Source organism: Rhynchophorus ferrugineus, unplaced genomic scaffold, assembly GCF_030347505.1.
Source record: "Rhynchophorus ferrugineus isolate W39M unplaced genomic scaffold, kcgeb_rfMv2 rfM3, whole genome shotgun sequence".
NCBI lineage: Eukaryota > Metazoa > Arthropoda > Insecta > Coleoptera > Curculionidae > Rhynchophorus > Rhynchophorus ferrugineus.
Window position 1 is genome coordinate 22,271,624 of NW_027472582.1, and position 16,021 is coordinate 22,287,644.

General features: G+C 31.1%; 1 protein-coding gene across 1 annotated transcript; it reads right to left on the reverse strand.

The window, feature by feature from the left end:
• Positions 1–114: 114 nt before the first annotated feature.
• Positions 115–13,908, reverse strand: LOC143193336 (uncharacterized). Its single transcript, XM_076399494.1, has 4 exons — positions 12,968–13,908; positions 11,598–11,714; positions 11,280–11,492; positions 115–1,085 (listed from the first exon to the last, which is right to left on the reverse strand). Exons 1-4 carry the CDS (start codon positions 13,395–13,397, stop codon positions 922–924), a joined length of 924 nt encoding a protein of 307 aa, XP_076255609.1. The 5' UTR covers positions 13,398–13,908; the 3' UTR covers positions 115–921.
• Between the last annotated feature and the right edge of the window lie 2,113 nt (positions 13,909–16,021).

The window sequence follows — 16,021 nt, forward strand, 5'->3', positions numbered from 1 at the left end:
TGATCTGTTGAAGTTAATTATAAAAGTGTATGTCTAATTAAATATGTATTTTATATTTTTTATATACATGTTGAATAAAATATAAGTAATTTTAATAAATTCTCACGACAAAAAGTTAAAAAGATGAAAAATGTTTTTTTGTTTCATCCAACAAAGGCAATTAAAGCAAAATATTTAAAATTTAACAACAAACTAAAAAAATAAAATTGCACTTTACATTCTTTGGTTTTCATTATTTAGGAATAAGTTTTCTTTTATTAATTATAGATCTACTAAAAGCCTGAACTTTAAGACATACATATTTTTCTCAATTAAACATTTACAACTTAACCCTAAAATGTATTTACATTCAGTAACTGCTTACTGTTATAGCTATTATCCAATTTTTAAATGAAATTTTATGGATATAAACAAATTTTTAACAATACGGCTTTCTATGGCACATTTTACTTTTTCATTAAGTTTTTCCTATTTATTATTATAAAGAGTGATTTGTAACAAATGTTTATAATATAACTGTTGTACAGTATTATAAATGTTATTATATAATGGTACTGGCAAATTACTATAAGTAATTGGGTTATTTGGCAAAAAATTATAATAATTGAGTATGCAGTATCTTTCTTTACAAAAAAATATGTTTAGACGTATTATAAATTGAAAAATTTTCTAGCACAGCAATAATCGATTATTTTGCAATTCGAAGTGCTGATAACCTAACTCAATATATAAAATATTATTCTATCTAGTATCATTATATGTAGAATTACAATTTCAAGGACTAAATGCTGATAGATTTTCTGTCTAGATATGTAACTGTTATGTAATGCTCTATATTGAAAAATAGCTGATTATTGCTGGTGTACATAACATTAAAACTACAAAACATATACAGTATTACGTCGTTCATTTATATTATGTTTACGTCCCTTTAAATGAATATGTTAGTTGGTGTTTATTAGAATCTCCGACGATATCAATGTCACTCTCACAATCGCTGAGGTCAGAATTTGTTTCGGAGATACCAGAACTACTTGGCGGATTATCGCGCATTGTCAAATTTGATGGGGTGGATTCTTGTTGACCTGAAATGAAATATTATACAGTTTTAATATATTTAATTCCTGTAGAACGTATAAATATTAGGTGTTGCAATAAAATCGTACCGTTTGACAAAAATCCATACATCATTCCATTGCATATTATATGAATAAATGCGCTATTGCAATAATAAACATCAGTTGTAAACTCATTTATTATTTATAGTATATATATTATTAGGTGCTTGCGCATATTTTGATCAGTGAAATTGGTGAAGGCGAATTTGTGGAAATTGGCGAAAATGCGAAGTACCAATATAAATAATTGTTAAATTCGATGGTCTAAAATAACAGTTTTCTATTTAGTATTATTGAGTTATTGGGTGTTTGTTGACGCTAATCATGGAAAGTCTAAACCTGCATTTACGACATTCATTACTTTTATTGTTCGATTTTAGGAATCTGCTGCCGAGGCCCATCGAACAGGTTTATTATGGAAAATTATGGTGATGTTGCTCCGTCATTTCTCATTTGTCGGTTTGGATTTCAACGATTCAAAAGTGTTTTTGATGTTAAAAGTGGCGTTTACATAAGATAGGATTTCAGATTTATATGATAATCGGTTTGGAACCATTCCAGCATTACGGTTTCATTGCTTGTCATCAATAAAATAAAAGTTTTTTTATGTCATATTGTGATTGGAAATGAAAAGTGGATCTACTACAACAATTCTAATGATTTTCTCGCGTGACAATGTTCAGCCACACATTACAATGGGTGTGAAGAACTGTTACAGGTCGAATGGGAAGTGCTGCCTCATCAAGTGTGGTCACCACATTTGATGCTTGTGCTTCCTGATGACCATTTGTTCAGATCGATGTAACATAGCTTGACTGGCACACAATTACTGAAGAAGTGGGGACTTGGATCGATGATTGGATCGTTGCCAAACTAACATTGTTCTTTCGACATGGTATCGCCATATTGCCAGAAAGAAGGAAAATAGTTGTAGAAAATGATGGACCGATGTTTATCATTAAATACCTTTTTAATGTGAAAAAAATTATAACACGAAAACTGACAAAATTGCTGACTCTATGCCTATGCGGATATTGGTATAGTCTTTGTGTGGTTTTATAAATATTCCGCTATATAAAACTTTTTTGGCTCTTTCTATTTCTTGATTACTTTCATATCTTTCGTTCTATCAGTAGAAAGTGTAGAGAGGTAAAATCCAACGTACTACAACAGCTGTATTAAAATTGACCTTGCCACTGGCACTGGTAGGAGCTCTTTTTGTAAGGTTAAGAATTTTGTTTATAGTTTATTTGTTCTTGGACTGTTCATATTTTGATTATAAATGGTAGGCAGTAATGGATAAATCATCTATTTGTGAATATTATCAAAAAAATTATTATAACACTTAATCTGAATAGACATAATGAGGACATTCCATCCAGGTGCGTATCCATGACTCGATGTCATTTATGTGAGTATATCTCATCAAGGTCATAGTTCGTTGATCATATACTCAACCCACAGCATTAAAATTGAACAAGAAATATTGAAGCTTGGTTCGCTTGAAAATTTTTAAGGTTGTGGGTTGCTATTGTTGTAAACATATTGCTACTTTTAAATTTGAGAATAATCTATTAGGAACTCATAAATGTGTATCAAGGGGTGGGATGTCAGAGTTATTAGAATGACATAAAAATATGATTGCAGTCAAACTAGCTATTAAAATTCCAATGGATGCTATACTAGATGAAATACGCCATATTTAAATTAGTGCCAATTTGAAAAGACTAGATTGTATGACTCAAAAATATATTTAATATTCAGCAAGCAAATCAATAGAGTTCCACAGGTATAAAATATAAAACTGACGTTACAAATGTTGAAGCATGGGTAAATGAGGTGAAAAATACAGGATGTGTGTTATATAAGCTACAATTTTAGTTTCTGGGTACCTACCCTACTTTATAATAAATAAGGACGATAATAAATAATAAATGAAGGAAATGTTAAAAGAATATATCCATGAATGTATACGTGTATATTCTACGCATAGGCTTAATGCATGTCGATTTGAATTGCATTTCTTGCTTTGATTGAATAAATTGGGAAAGGTTTTCATGCTGTTTTTGCATATCGAAGAGAATCGATGATGATACAATGAATGTATTTTTTGGTGCCGTGGAAGATATATTAATGAGTAATTTTAAAGATTAATGAATGCTTGTGCTTTAATATATTTATAATTAAATTATATTTGTTACCTTGTATGTTGTTTTATTTTCTCTTATTATATATATTTTCATTTTAAAATTTAATATGTTTATAAAAGGTAAAATAACTTAGACATAATATATAAACTTAAAATAATAGACAGTAAGCTTAGTTAATTTTGAATTTGAGTATTAGAGCTTGCAAGAACTATAACTTTATAACGTTTGTTATTGTAGTGTTCATATATTAATAAATAATCATATATTGTTTATGTTTATAAGCATTTCATGCAAATACACAAAAGAACATTTTAATTTGGGTCTCACCAGAAATATTAGGTTAACTTCATAAGTTAACTATAAATTATTCTATTTATATTATATTCTTCAAATATACGTGTTGAAATTTAAATCCTTGTGCGCATGCGGGGATTCTCCAGATCTAGACTCTTGTTAATCCGCATTGTATTAGTTATAAACAAATTAAACAATTGCACTATAAACAGGACCGAAAAATATTGCTAGTACATGAAAGAATTACTTAAGTATAGGGAAAGGCATAAAGTAGTCTTAACCCAATACTCACTGCAATATGAGGTATTAATAAAACTAATCAATTAAATTCAATTATTTTACTGAGGTTATATGAAATTCTATTGTTCTTAGACAATTAATATATGAGTAGGTCACTACGTATTATTAGAGAAATCTAATAACATTACTTTATGTTCAAGTATGACATCTAATATTATTTACTCTCATCTATTTGATCAATATTTAAAACTTCAATCTTACACCAATTACCGAAGACAACACCCGCATTTATTGCAAGATAAATCTTGTGGTGACGAGTTGCCGATGCCCGGACCTTCTAATGCTATTTTAATGGGGTCCCGAAGGACTTATTAGAAACGGGATCCAACAACTAGTGGCCGTCGCATCCCCGAACAGGCTAAGGGTAAGCGGATTTTCGACCTTGTGGCAGACGAGTGTTTCGTTGTTTTTTTCTCTGACAGCGAAATTTGATATCAGAAATCGGTTTAAAATTGAAGAGAAATAATCTATCGTATAATTATCGATAGTATATTGTTTTTTCGTAAGTATTAATCCCTATAATAAAAAAATTAATTTAGTTCGGCATTAATATCACCAAAATGTTAAAATATTTACACTTATTTTATGTTGAATGGTGCTGAAATTTGTACCCAGGTAATAAACTATGTGATGGTATAAACATATTCTGCGTTTTTTTTTTCTGAATCCGTTTTCTTTCTCTATTGAATAGGACTATGTGGTGAACCATTAGTGGTGCTCTGGTAATTTTTTAAACTTTAAAATGGTATTTTTTTGAAGAAAATTGGTACAATATATATTGATCGAAATCTTTTCTAAAACTTTTTTCTATAGCACGATGCTGTTTTTGCAGCGATCTAATTATTTATACATGTTCGTAGTTCTTCAGTATTTCGAAACTGTTTGTTTCGATTTGAACAAGTGGTAATGAGAAGCTAAGTCTGGTGAGTATTACTCGTATAAGTATAGACTAGGTGTCGTGTGATGAATGTTGTCATGCAAGAGGTTGATGTTGCATCTGTTGTTACACGCTATTGTTGGTCTCTTTTGCAACAATATGTCGTTCAATTTGTTCAATTGATCGTCGGTACACAGTACACTGTAACAGTTTGATTCGGCTTTAGCTACCTCTTGCTGATCCCATCGTATGTACAACAAGACCTTCTGACCATGATTATTTCGCTTCAATGTCGAAGTGGATGGTTCTCCTAGCTTAACCATTAATGTTTCGCGTATCGTGGTTGTCGTAGTTGAAGAAAATTCTTTTTTTTTTCAACATGGCATATCAGTCAATTAATTTAGTCAACTATTTTAGTCCTTCTGGCTGGTTTTTGTCATAGGCATCAAAGTCATCAATTATTTTATGTAGAAAAATGTCAAAATCATAGAATTTAACAATGAGGATCCATTCATCGTCAATCTTCTCCTTGGCATTGTTAATGATTAAAGGAAAGAAAGTTCTCACGCTAAATTTGTAAATAAATACTAACGAATGTGAAACACTCTTATAAAGGATTCTTTATCTAAACAGTTCTTACATGGTTCAACTATATTTTTGGTAAATTTTTACTTGATCTCAATTAGAATACGATTCGAAATTACCCTTAGCATATAGTTGTATTATATTTGACATACACGTCATTATTTTTTACTTGAATTTCACGTTATCGAATATACCTATCAAAAATGCCTACATTTGTGTGAAATATAGTGGTAAAGTATTAACGCCTGACAACTCTAGTGCAAAAAATGATTACAAACAACAATTAAAGAAGTATTATAAGTGATTAGCTTTATCAGACACGGAAAAGTAACCAATCAAGTAACATCATCATCACAAAAAATAATGATATGTTTGTTAAGACTGGAAGAAATTCTGAAGAAGAATAAGAGTGAAATGAGTAAATTCTATTTTAAATACCTATTTATGAATTAGCTTAAGAAAGCTTTTCAAAAACGAAATTATAAATTATATAACGTAATTTTAAATTGAAATGAAAATCCGAAAAAAATCAAAAAGAAAATACAGAAACTTACTATTCCTCATAATATAAAAAGTATCTATATTAGTAACAGTAAACAATTGAATCGTTGACGTCGACGACTACTACGCCACCTTGCAAGGGGTTTGAGAAACTCCTTACTCCACCTACCCAAGACCCGACTAATTTCCCTCAATTTGACTTTAATTTGCCTAATTTCGTTACCAAAACAACCCTCTTGTCGAAGTCTTAGGCGGCGTCAATTTGCTCCTGAAAGACGCGAACTGGAACCCTTAATTGATGTTTAAGATGCTGTGCAGCCACGCCAAGAAATTCGCCAAGTTCACAAAGTCGGCTAATTGCTCTTAGATTGGTCGGCGATCGCTCTGATCTCGAAATAACGATAAGACTGTCAGCGACGGAACTAAACGATATTTCGCAAGTTGTTCTTGGTTAGGCCTAAATTGTAATTGATATGGGGTGAGACATCTGTCTCTTATATTGCTATTGAAATGTATATACATGTATTATACAATATGTTTAACAATATTTTAAATTAGTTTTGCTTTATCTTCTATGTATAAAAATATATTACCGTTCGTTAGTCACGCTAAAACTCGAGAATGGCTGAGCCGATTTGGCTAATTTTGATTTCCAGGGAAGGTTTATATGGTGAAAAAATAGGGAATAATTACGAGAGGTTACTTGTTGTCTACTTACTTACTACTACTACTTACTTACTTACTTTTACTACCACCCACTATTACCAAACAGCGATTAGAATATATAGACCGTCCAGTAAAACAGTGAACTCACGTCACCTAAATTTATGACGTCAAAACGTCGCAATGTTGCCGCATCAAGTTTGAGTTTTAGTTCATTATGGCTTTGACATTTACCAAATTATAATCTAAATAAAGTAATATAGAGAAAATTATGTTATCAATTTTATGTATTTTAACATTATAATACTCATAATACTAATGGTTCTCTGGTTCTGATTCTGATTATCCAATGATTTCGGCATTTTAAAGTAAAGTAATAAGCAGCGATTTAAAATTTATTAACACAAGTAAAGCGCTAAAACAACGTTTGCCGATTTATTTATTTTTCTTATTTAATTATTATATTGTTATTAGTAGTTTCCGACTAACCTACAATTTGTCTTTATGATAACTTAAATCTAGGTATATAACTGGGAGGACCCATCGGCCCTATCTCAGTCTCTGGTGAAATAATGTTTATACATGTCACTACTGTATTTTTTATTAAATCTGTAATCTGTATTTTATAAACTACACAAGATCAGATGAGTCTATATCTTGTTCTGGTGGTATCCAAAAGCTGCAATACGTCAATATTCTCATGAGAATGGAGTCTTTCCTCATGCCTCCTTGCAATTCTCTTGATTTCTTGACTGACTGTGGGTATCTGAAGGTCTCGATGTAGGTAATCAGTCTTATAGTATTTGGGTGCGCCCATAATACCTCTCAGGACTTTGTTCTGACAAAAATTGTATTTTGTCTATAGCTCTTTGCAGAACATCTCCATAATTGAACTCCGTATGTCCATATATGTTTCACTATTTTCTTATATAATAGCAATTTATTATGTACTGATAATTGTGATTTTTTTCCAATTAGCCAGTACATTTTGCTATATTTCAATTCCACTTCTTTTTTTATATGTTCCTTCCAGCCAAGTTTTGCATCAAGATTCATTCTGAGATATTTAGGTATTCTTTAATGTTATTGGTGCTTGTACGATCTGATTGTAGGTGAACTGCACATGCACAGATCTACTTTCGTTATTTTTTTTCCAAGCTGGTGGCCAATTATTTATATTGTCACTTGTCTGTTGTAATTTTCGTGAGGTTTCTTCACTATTGTCTCCGACGTCTTCCGAATATTCTCCATTTGTGATATGTCACAAGTGCAGAGCAGATAAAGCATTGACTCTATATAACTAACATTCTGGTTGTAATGTACGATTTTAATAGTTGGGTGTGAGGTAACATTTTCTGTAGTTTATGAACAAGACCTTCATGCCAAACTTGATTGAAGGCTTGTGCTACATCTAAGAATATAGCTGAGCATACCTTTTTACTTTCGTAAGTATTTTCAATAACATCTGTCATTCTGTGGATCTGGTCAATTGTTGAATGCTTGTTAATAAACCTAAACTGGTGTGTTGATATTTTCTCTTTATGATCGGTTTTATTCTTTTCAACGGGGATTTTTCAAAAACCATATATATTACTGGCAGCAGTGATATAGGTCTATAGGGTTTTATTTCGTTTGCTGACTTCCCAGGTTTTGGGATCATTATAATTTCCGCCATCTTCCAAAGGCTTGGGACATGTTTTAATCTAAATGCTGTATTAATGAAGTTAGTGAGTTTTGTAATTCCCTTTCTTGGTAGTTTTTGCAGTAATTCTACTGTTATTAAATCATAGCCTGGTTATTTCCTGGGTTTAATGTCAGTTTTAATAACTTTGGTTAGCTCTTTCGGCATGACTAATTCAGTCTGAAAAATTTATTCAGTCAGGTTTGCCGATTTATAACTAATTATTATAATAAGTAATTATTATAAGTAATGTTTTGAAGAATTGTGCACACGTTTGACAATCAATCGAATTTTGTAAGCTGATTTGGTTACATGTTCGAACGTATGCAGACAGCATCGTGATTACGTAAGTTTACTGTTATTTTGAATAAACTATATATTGTATTAAACATTAAAGTTAATTTCCTCAATTCGATTTATATTTCACACAAATGTAGGTATTTTTTGATATTTTTGATTTTAATATTACTAGTAATAACGAATCGAATCGTATAACGAATAATTTCGAATCGTATTCTAATTGAGGTCGAATAAACATTTACCAAGAATATAGTTGAAATATGTAACAACTGTTAAGATACTAAAACATCCTTTGTAAGTGTACTTCACATTTATTATTATTTAGTTACAAATTTAGCGCAATAACTTGTTTTACTTTTATTATTAACAATGCCAGGAGAAGAAGACCTCACCTAGGTTGTGAAAGTCAATCAAATGTATGACGAGCTACCTCATCTGCTAACCAGACTGATGACCAGTGAAAGACAGAAAATGATTAAAATAAAAAAATTGATGTGAAGATCGTATTGGTATGTTGCGTTCGAGATTGATTGGAAATGAAGTGGACAGACTTAGGGGGAATGGGACAAGTTCGTATATAACAAGAGCGAGCACGAGTCGATTAAAGTAAGCGATTCCACAGACGCAGTAATCCTGTGATCCAGGAACGAGCAGCATTCCAAGACAATTAACGACATTAACGTAAAGCGGTAAATCTACTGTATTATGTTTTGTTGGTGGAAAAGTAAAATTACCACAACTGGCCCTACAACCAAATCCATTACGCTCATTAGTTTTAGTTCTAGGCTAAAATTCAAAAATATAATAGTTGTTTCCAACGCAACATATATAGTACAGGAAAATGTCACGTCTACTTTTAAGGTTCAACGTTTTTTGGTAACATTCAAATTTGTATTAGAAATAAGTGAACAATATCTTAAACAATTATAGATATAAAAATAAATGTATCACTTGCTAGGAATCAACAGTGAAGCGAACTCTTGTTTAAGAACTACAAATGATTTTTCATTGGAACAACGATTTAGTAAAAATGTAATAACATTGGATCGAATGTCAACTGACCATAATAACGTCATCAGACCTGCCAAACACCTGCCGGTGAGGATAGGAAGAGGTTTAATTCACCCACAACAGATAAATTGTTATATATAATTTTTAGTGAAAATAATTATAGTTAAATTAATGCTGATGCTGATTTATAATAGTTTATTCTCCGAACCTAATTTTACAAAACTCATACTTTCAATAGATTCATTTATAGGAAAAGTCCAAAAGAAGGAAAAATTACACCGAGAAGGTTTTTTTTGATGTTATTCAAGAGGATTTTTCTGTGGCATATAATAACGGCTGATATGTGATGATGTCTGATACGCATGATGAACAATCAATTCACTTTGATAATTCGAAGTGAAAGAAGTCATGAGTTAGTCTAGAGTAACTATCAACATCGAAACCGAGGCGGAATATTCATGGCTATAAAGTCTTCCTGTGCTAATGGTGGCATCAGCAAGTGTAGCGTGCTTATGAGCTGCTAAAACCGCATTATTGCGAAGATTGCGAAGAATAAACTGTTGCAGTTCGAATGAGAGTTTCTGTCGCACCGGATACAGCGCCTTCTATTCACTACTTGTTTTTCCACCAAATGGCTTCCACGAAATGCTGAAGAAGTGTGAAGATTAATCGATGATTGGATCACTACTAGCATCGTTCTTCCGATACACAATCACCATGTTGTCAGAAGGATAGCCTATTTAAAGTGAAAAATGATCAGAGTATAAAGAAGTGTCTGATATATAAAATATCTTTGTTTTAAATTATAGTATGCTCTTAAGCCAAGTTAACACTACCACAAATATTTTTACTATGATAACTAATTAATGAAGCTCTAAAAGAGAAATGATCAAAATCGTATTCAACATCAGTGATAGATCAGTCGGTGAGTAGTACGAGGATAATATTAAACGATATTATAAATGAAAAAGATGGTTCCAGTAAAGGCTTCGATAAAATCTGAATTGTAACCTAAGTTGATCAATTAGCTTCCCGATTGGAGCTGCGTTTAATGACTGAAACTAACCGACGTTGCATCTTCAGGGCCGAAATTCTTACACTGATTCTGTCTATAGTGTCTATTACAGCTGAATAATCACCCGATTCAAATCTTGCTTTTTCTTGATCAGATAGGATTGATTTTGTAGTTATTGTCTTCGTTGAGATTATTTTGGTGCTTATAAATGTCAAAATTCTCTGTTCTCAAAATAGTCTTATAGTCATTAGAATCTCGTCTTTATTGAATGTTATGGCCAATATCTATCTAGTGTTCAGCTAAAGCTGAGTGGAACATTCTAGTCGTCTGTTTGATTTGTTATTGGTTTTAGCCTGTTATATTTAACGTACTCCTACCAACATTAGCTTTTTGGTTAAGGAGCGTTTGAGATCTTTTATTATGTGGTTTGGCTTGGCAATGTAGTCCGTTGTTACTTGAAAAAATATACACTGTGTTCTTAATGAGAAATGTATTTTCCATACTAGAATATTTGATTACCAATTTAAGTGTTTTAAAACCAAAGTCTTCGATGACATATTAGAAGTACGCGATGTTAAAAACTTTTTTTACTGATATTAGACACACAGATTATTTCTGTTGTGTCTGAAACCATTTCCCATCATATATGTCTTTTTTAAGTGAGATTAAATTATTTATCTTTGATTCATTAACTAATTATTAATTAACACTATTGAAGTTAATTAATAACGCGCCTTACAATTGATAAATATTTGATAATATTTATAATCATATAATAACTTACCAGATACGTTTGTTCGACATTTATCAGCACTATCTCCTTTTTTGGATGACCCAGATTTTTCATCTTGCATCTTTCGCATTTGTTTCTTGTGTTTCATTCTTCGATTCTGAAACCAAGTTTTTACTTGTGTTTCACTGAGGCTTAAGGCGCTGGCCAGTTCCACACGTTCAGGTGTCGAAAGGTATCTTTGAGCTGAAAACCTTTTTTCAAGACCTACAGAAGTTTTATTATTCATGATTTATTTATTATGTATTATTTTATATGATAACTGTTAAACAAATAAAGTATTTATGACTGATTTTTTGTGTATTTAATTACCTGTTAACTGTGGATCGCTAAAGACTGTTCTTGCTTTTCGTCGTCGACAGTGTTTTAGAGCGTTCAATGATATTTCACTAGCCGAGCTTCCAAACAGAGTTGGATGAAATGGGATACCTAAAATAAATGATTGTTATTAATAACTAACTACATAATAACTTACGCATCCACGTAGTATCATATTTTATCAAGTTTCTTTTAAAACCAACACCATCATATCGTATGAAACTCTTAAATTTTTAACTTATGATATAATATGAGTAATTACGGAGATTTTTATGATCATATTCTATTCATACTATTAAGAATTGTAAAGACTTACTGAGAATATTTTCAATGATGTAGAGACATTTTAAACATTTTTTAAATAATAATTTTTACCTTAGATAAAAAAAATAATTTGACGTATCGGAAACAATTTGGCCTGTATTAATTTATGAAGAGCTATTGAAATTTTAAACTTGATTAGATATTGATCGTTTTATAGTTTCCAAACTAAAGATAAATATGTTATTTCTTTTCCACTGTTTTTTGTAAACTGTTGAAACTGAATTAGTTTGTCACACAAAATCATTTTTTACAAAACGACCGTCATATAAGAGACGTTTAACCTGCCAACTGTCACATGTTGATAAACTTGCGAAGACCTAGTTGGAAGCACTTTTCATCTAAAAGTTCTGTTTCATGTACTGCATATCCCTTTTGATTAACACTTGTATCGATAGACGTTATATAGTTTTTTTAATCAGTACTTCTGTTCTTGAAATTTCTTTCCATTATTTCGTCACGATTTTTAAGAAATTCACAAAAAAAACAACTAGAAGTTGGTCAAAGTTCTAATAATATTCTTATATAATGCCATCTATTATTTTATTGGCTTTATTAAGAACACCAGCTCAGATCACTTTCTTTATTTCAGTTATTAATAAACTTTAATTATTTTAAACAATATTTTTTTTAATGACACTATATTTATTTAATGAATATAAAGCAATTAAGGGTATTGTTACCAAAAAAATATGTGAAATAAAACAACATTTTATTCTATAAAACAATAATAATATTTTTTAATAAAGTATAATTCGCCTAATTATAATAAATTTTCATGAAATTCTTTTAACCTAGATTATTATAACATTATATTTCTTGTTTATTATAGCCCCGTTCACTTATAATTTATTAAGCTAATATTTTCTCAGTATATCTTAACATAATTCTTTCGTTAAGGTAAGTATTACATTATATGCTAATTAATATGTATTTTATATAATTATGTTATAAATTAAGCAACGCTTATTTGTTAATATTAAAGACACAATTGTTCCATAATTGTTCCATTGTTTTAGAAAAATACAGAGATGAATTCTTACCTTGGGATAAGAAGTAAGGATCGCCAATATTTTTATACGGTGTGCTTAAATAAGCTCCAAGAGCACCCATGACCTGTATATACCCACTGTCAGTTGCTTGAAATCCTTGAACCATTCCTGCTGGCATCACATTCGGTTGCAAGTAGCCTGGCGTATTGCTATATTCCTTATTTGTACAAACCCGACTGTCTTGTTTGTTTTGGATTGGCTCTAAATGTTTTTGTGGAGCGTGAAAAGCTCGTGGATGATTGTTGACATCTTGTATTTTTATCGGTGTTTTACTATCAGTACCATGCATAAAATCATCATACAAATTATTATTGACTTGACTTTCTTCGCTTTTCTGTCTGTACAAAATATCCTCGATCAGGAAACTGGTTCGGTTTTGAGACAGACTAGTTTGTTCTTGATGGAATTCCTTTCGATTCATCTTGTCGTTGGTTTGCTTCTTAAAAATAACTCACGATATCCAGCACTAACATATTTGACATTCGAATCAGCTGCGTATCTCCTTCTATCTATGTCAACTTGATCGTAAATCTGACAAACACCGAACCGTACGTGGAAGAAAACAAACGCCGATCGTAACTGGCCGCGATTTAGGCATAGCCAACTATGATCGCGCGAGTTACCGCCCCGTTTTCTAGTTTGCTACCCTTAAACGAGGGGAAGGCAGTTTTGATGTTCGGCGACCAACGAAGACGACTTAACCCCCCCGATTTTGTCGTTTTGGGGTGGATTTGAGTTTGATGTCGCGGCACGAGCCACGTCGGGGTCGTCAACGTTGTTGTCATGTCTACGTAACCAGTACGTAGAAATTATGTTTTCTATTAATTTAATTTTAATAAGGAAAATACCAAATTATTAGCTGAATATTAAATGTTTCTTTCGACATTCAGAAAACATATTTATTAATTTATAAAAATATAATATGTTATACCGTTATTATTTATTATCATGAGATTTTAGGGTCTTTACAAAATGGGAATGATCACATACTATAGTCTTTACTACTCCTACTGTTGTGGGTTTGAATCCTGCTGGAGCATGGTTATAAATTTATGTTAATGATTGATGTAAGGCAAAAGTATAAAATCCGACAATGAAAGTTGGGTAGGATTGGTTGTCTTCTGAGATTACTAAGTTGGTCAGTCGCCAGTCGTTAGGTTTATTGGAGTATACGTTATGAAGTAGATCCAGTCTAGATAAATCCTAGTTGGCAAAAGGAGAGTCTAAAATATAAGCAAAAAATTAAACTAAAAATAAATAAAATAGATAAATAAACAAACAATAACACAAATAAAACAAAATATTTATAGATAAAATGCAACCCCAGATATATATTCAGAAATAGGTATAAATATATTTTTTATATATATTTTAAAGTCTCCTTTTACCAGTTATGGGTTAATCTGGACTGCAGGGCCAGCAGCGTGGCTTTACGTGGGCTCCGAACCACTGTCCTTAGCATTAAGCCTACCGACTGGCGAGTGACCAACTTTAGAAATCATCCCAGAAGACATCCGGTCTTACCCAGCCTGTTTACTGGCGTGACTGGAATCATTTTCTTTGTGGGATTTTACACTCTTGCCTAGAGCAGTCACAAATTTTAAACAATCACAAATATAAATTTACGACTATGCCCCAGCAGGATTCGAACCCGCAGCTATCGCAACAGTAGGAGGACCGTCCCATCGCCTTTAGCACTGCGCCACCAAGCCGGCTATAAATATATTTGAATATAAGAAAGAATTGATATAAAAATAGGTGTAAAATAAATATAGTTTTTTATTATTTAATTTTTACATTGTTACTAGTCATTTCCGTCTACCCTACAATTTGTCATTATAACTTGGAGAATGAAGAGAATGGAGTCTTTCCTCGTGCCCCCTTGCAATTCTCTTGATTTCTTGACTCACTGTGGGTATCTGAAGGTCTCAATGTAGGTAATCAGTCCTATAGTATTTGGGTGCGCCCACAATACCTCTCATGACTTTGTTATAGAAAATTTGTATTATTATTATGATGATTATAAAAATTTATATTACTCTTTGCAGAACATCCCCATAATTGAATTCCGTATGTCCATATAGGTTTCAGTATTTGCTTATATAATAGCAATTTATTATGTACTGATAATTGTGATTTTCTTCCAGTTAGCCAGTACATTTTCCTATATTTCAATTGCAGTTCTTTTCTTCTTTATATATTCCATCCAGCGAAGTTTTGCATCATTCATTCTCATTCCGAGATATTTAGCGTTGTTAGTATATGGAATGATAGATTATTTAATATTATTGGTGCTTGTACGGTCTGTTTATAGGTGAACTGCAAATGTACAGATTTACTTTCGTTAATAATATAAATATAAATAAATTAAATATAACTATAATAATATCAATAACAGAACTAAATTCGTATATAGACCATTTATAGATATAAAAACAAATATAAGTATAAGATTATGTGAAATTATGTGAAAAATTTAATGTTTAATGCAATAAACTTATTTTTGTTATGTGCATTATATATTTTTCAAACAAAGGTATTCCTCAAGATTGCCATGTCCATCATGGCCCTATTTATAAGTTTTTGAATATAGGTATTTATTCCAGAATGTGAGAATGAGAATGTGTGTAAAGTGAAAGAACAGAACTATAGCTTACTGTTAGATGAGCTATAGTGTATGTGAACTCATAAATGTTAGAAACAATTTGACGGTTGGTCTAGGAGACCAGTTTTAATTTTTTTAATTAGTTTTATTGAATATTTTGCATTAGAAAAAAAATCTGTCTTAGATTATAAAAAATTAAACTGTATCAATAATATGAGTAGTGGTTAATAGTTTAACTAACAGTTTATTTAGATTTTTTTATTTAGACTAAATATTTTATATAAGTTACAACATTTTATTTAGAATTTTTATTTAGATAGTGTTCTTTTTAAATTAAAAATTAAACTGCAATATGTAAAATAAATGCTGGTGCAGTTAATCCATATCCTTCGTAAAATATTGTTCGGATATTAATACGGAATTTTGGTCCTTCCCAATGG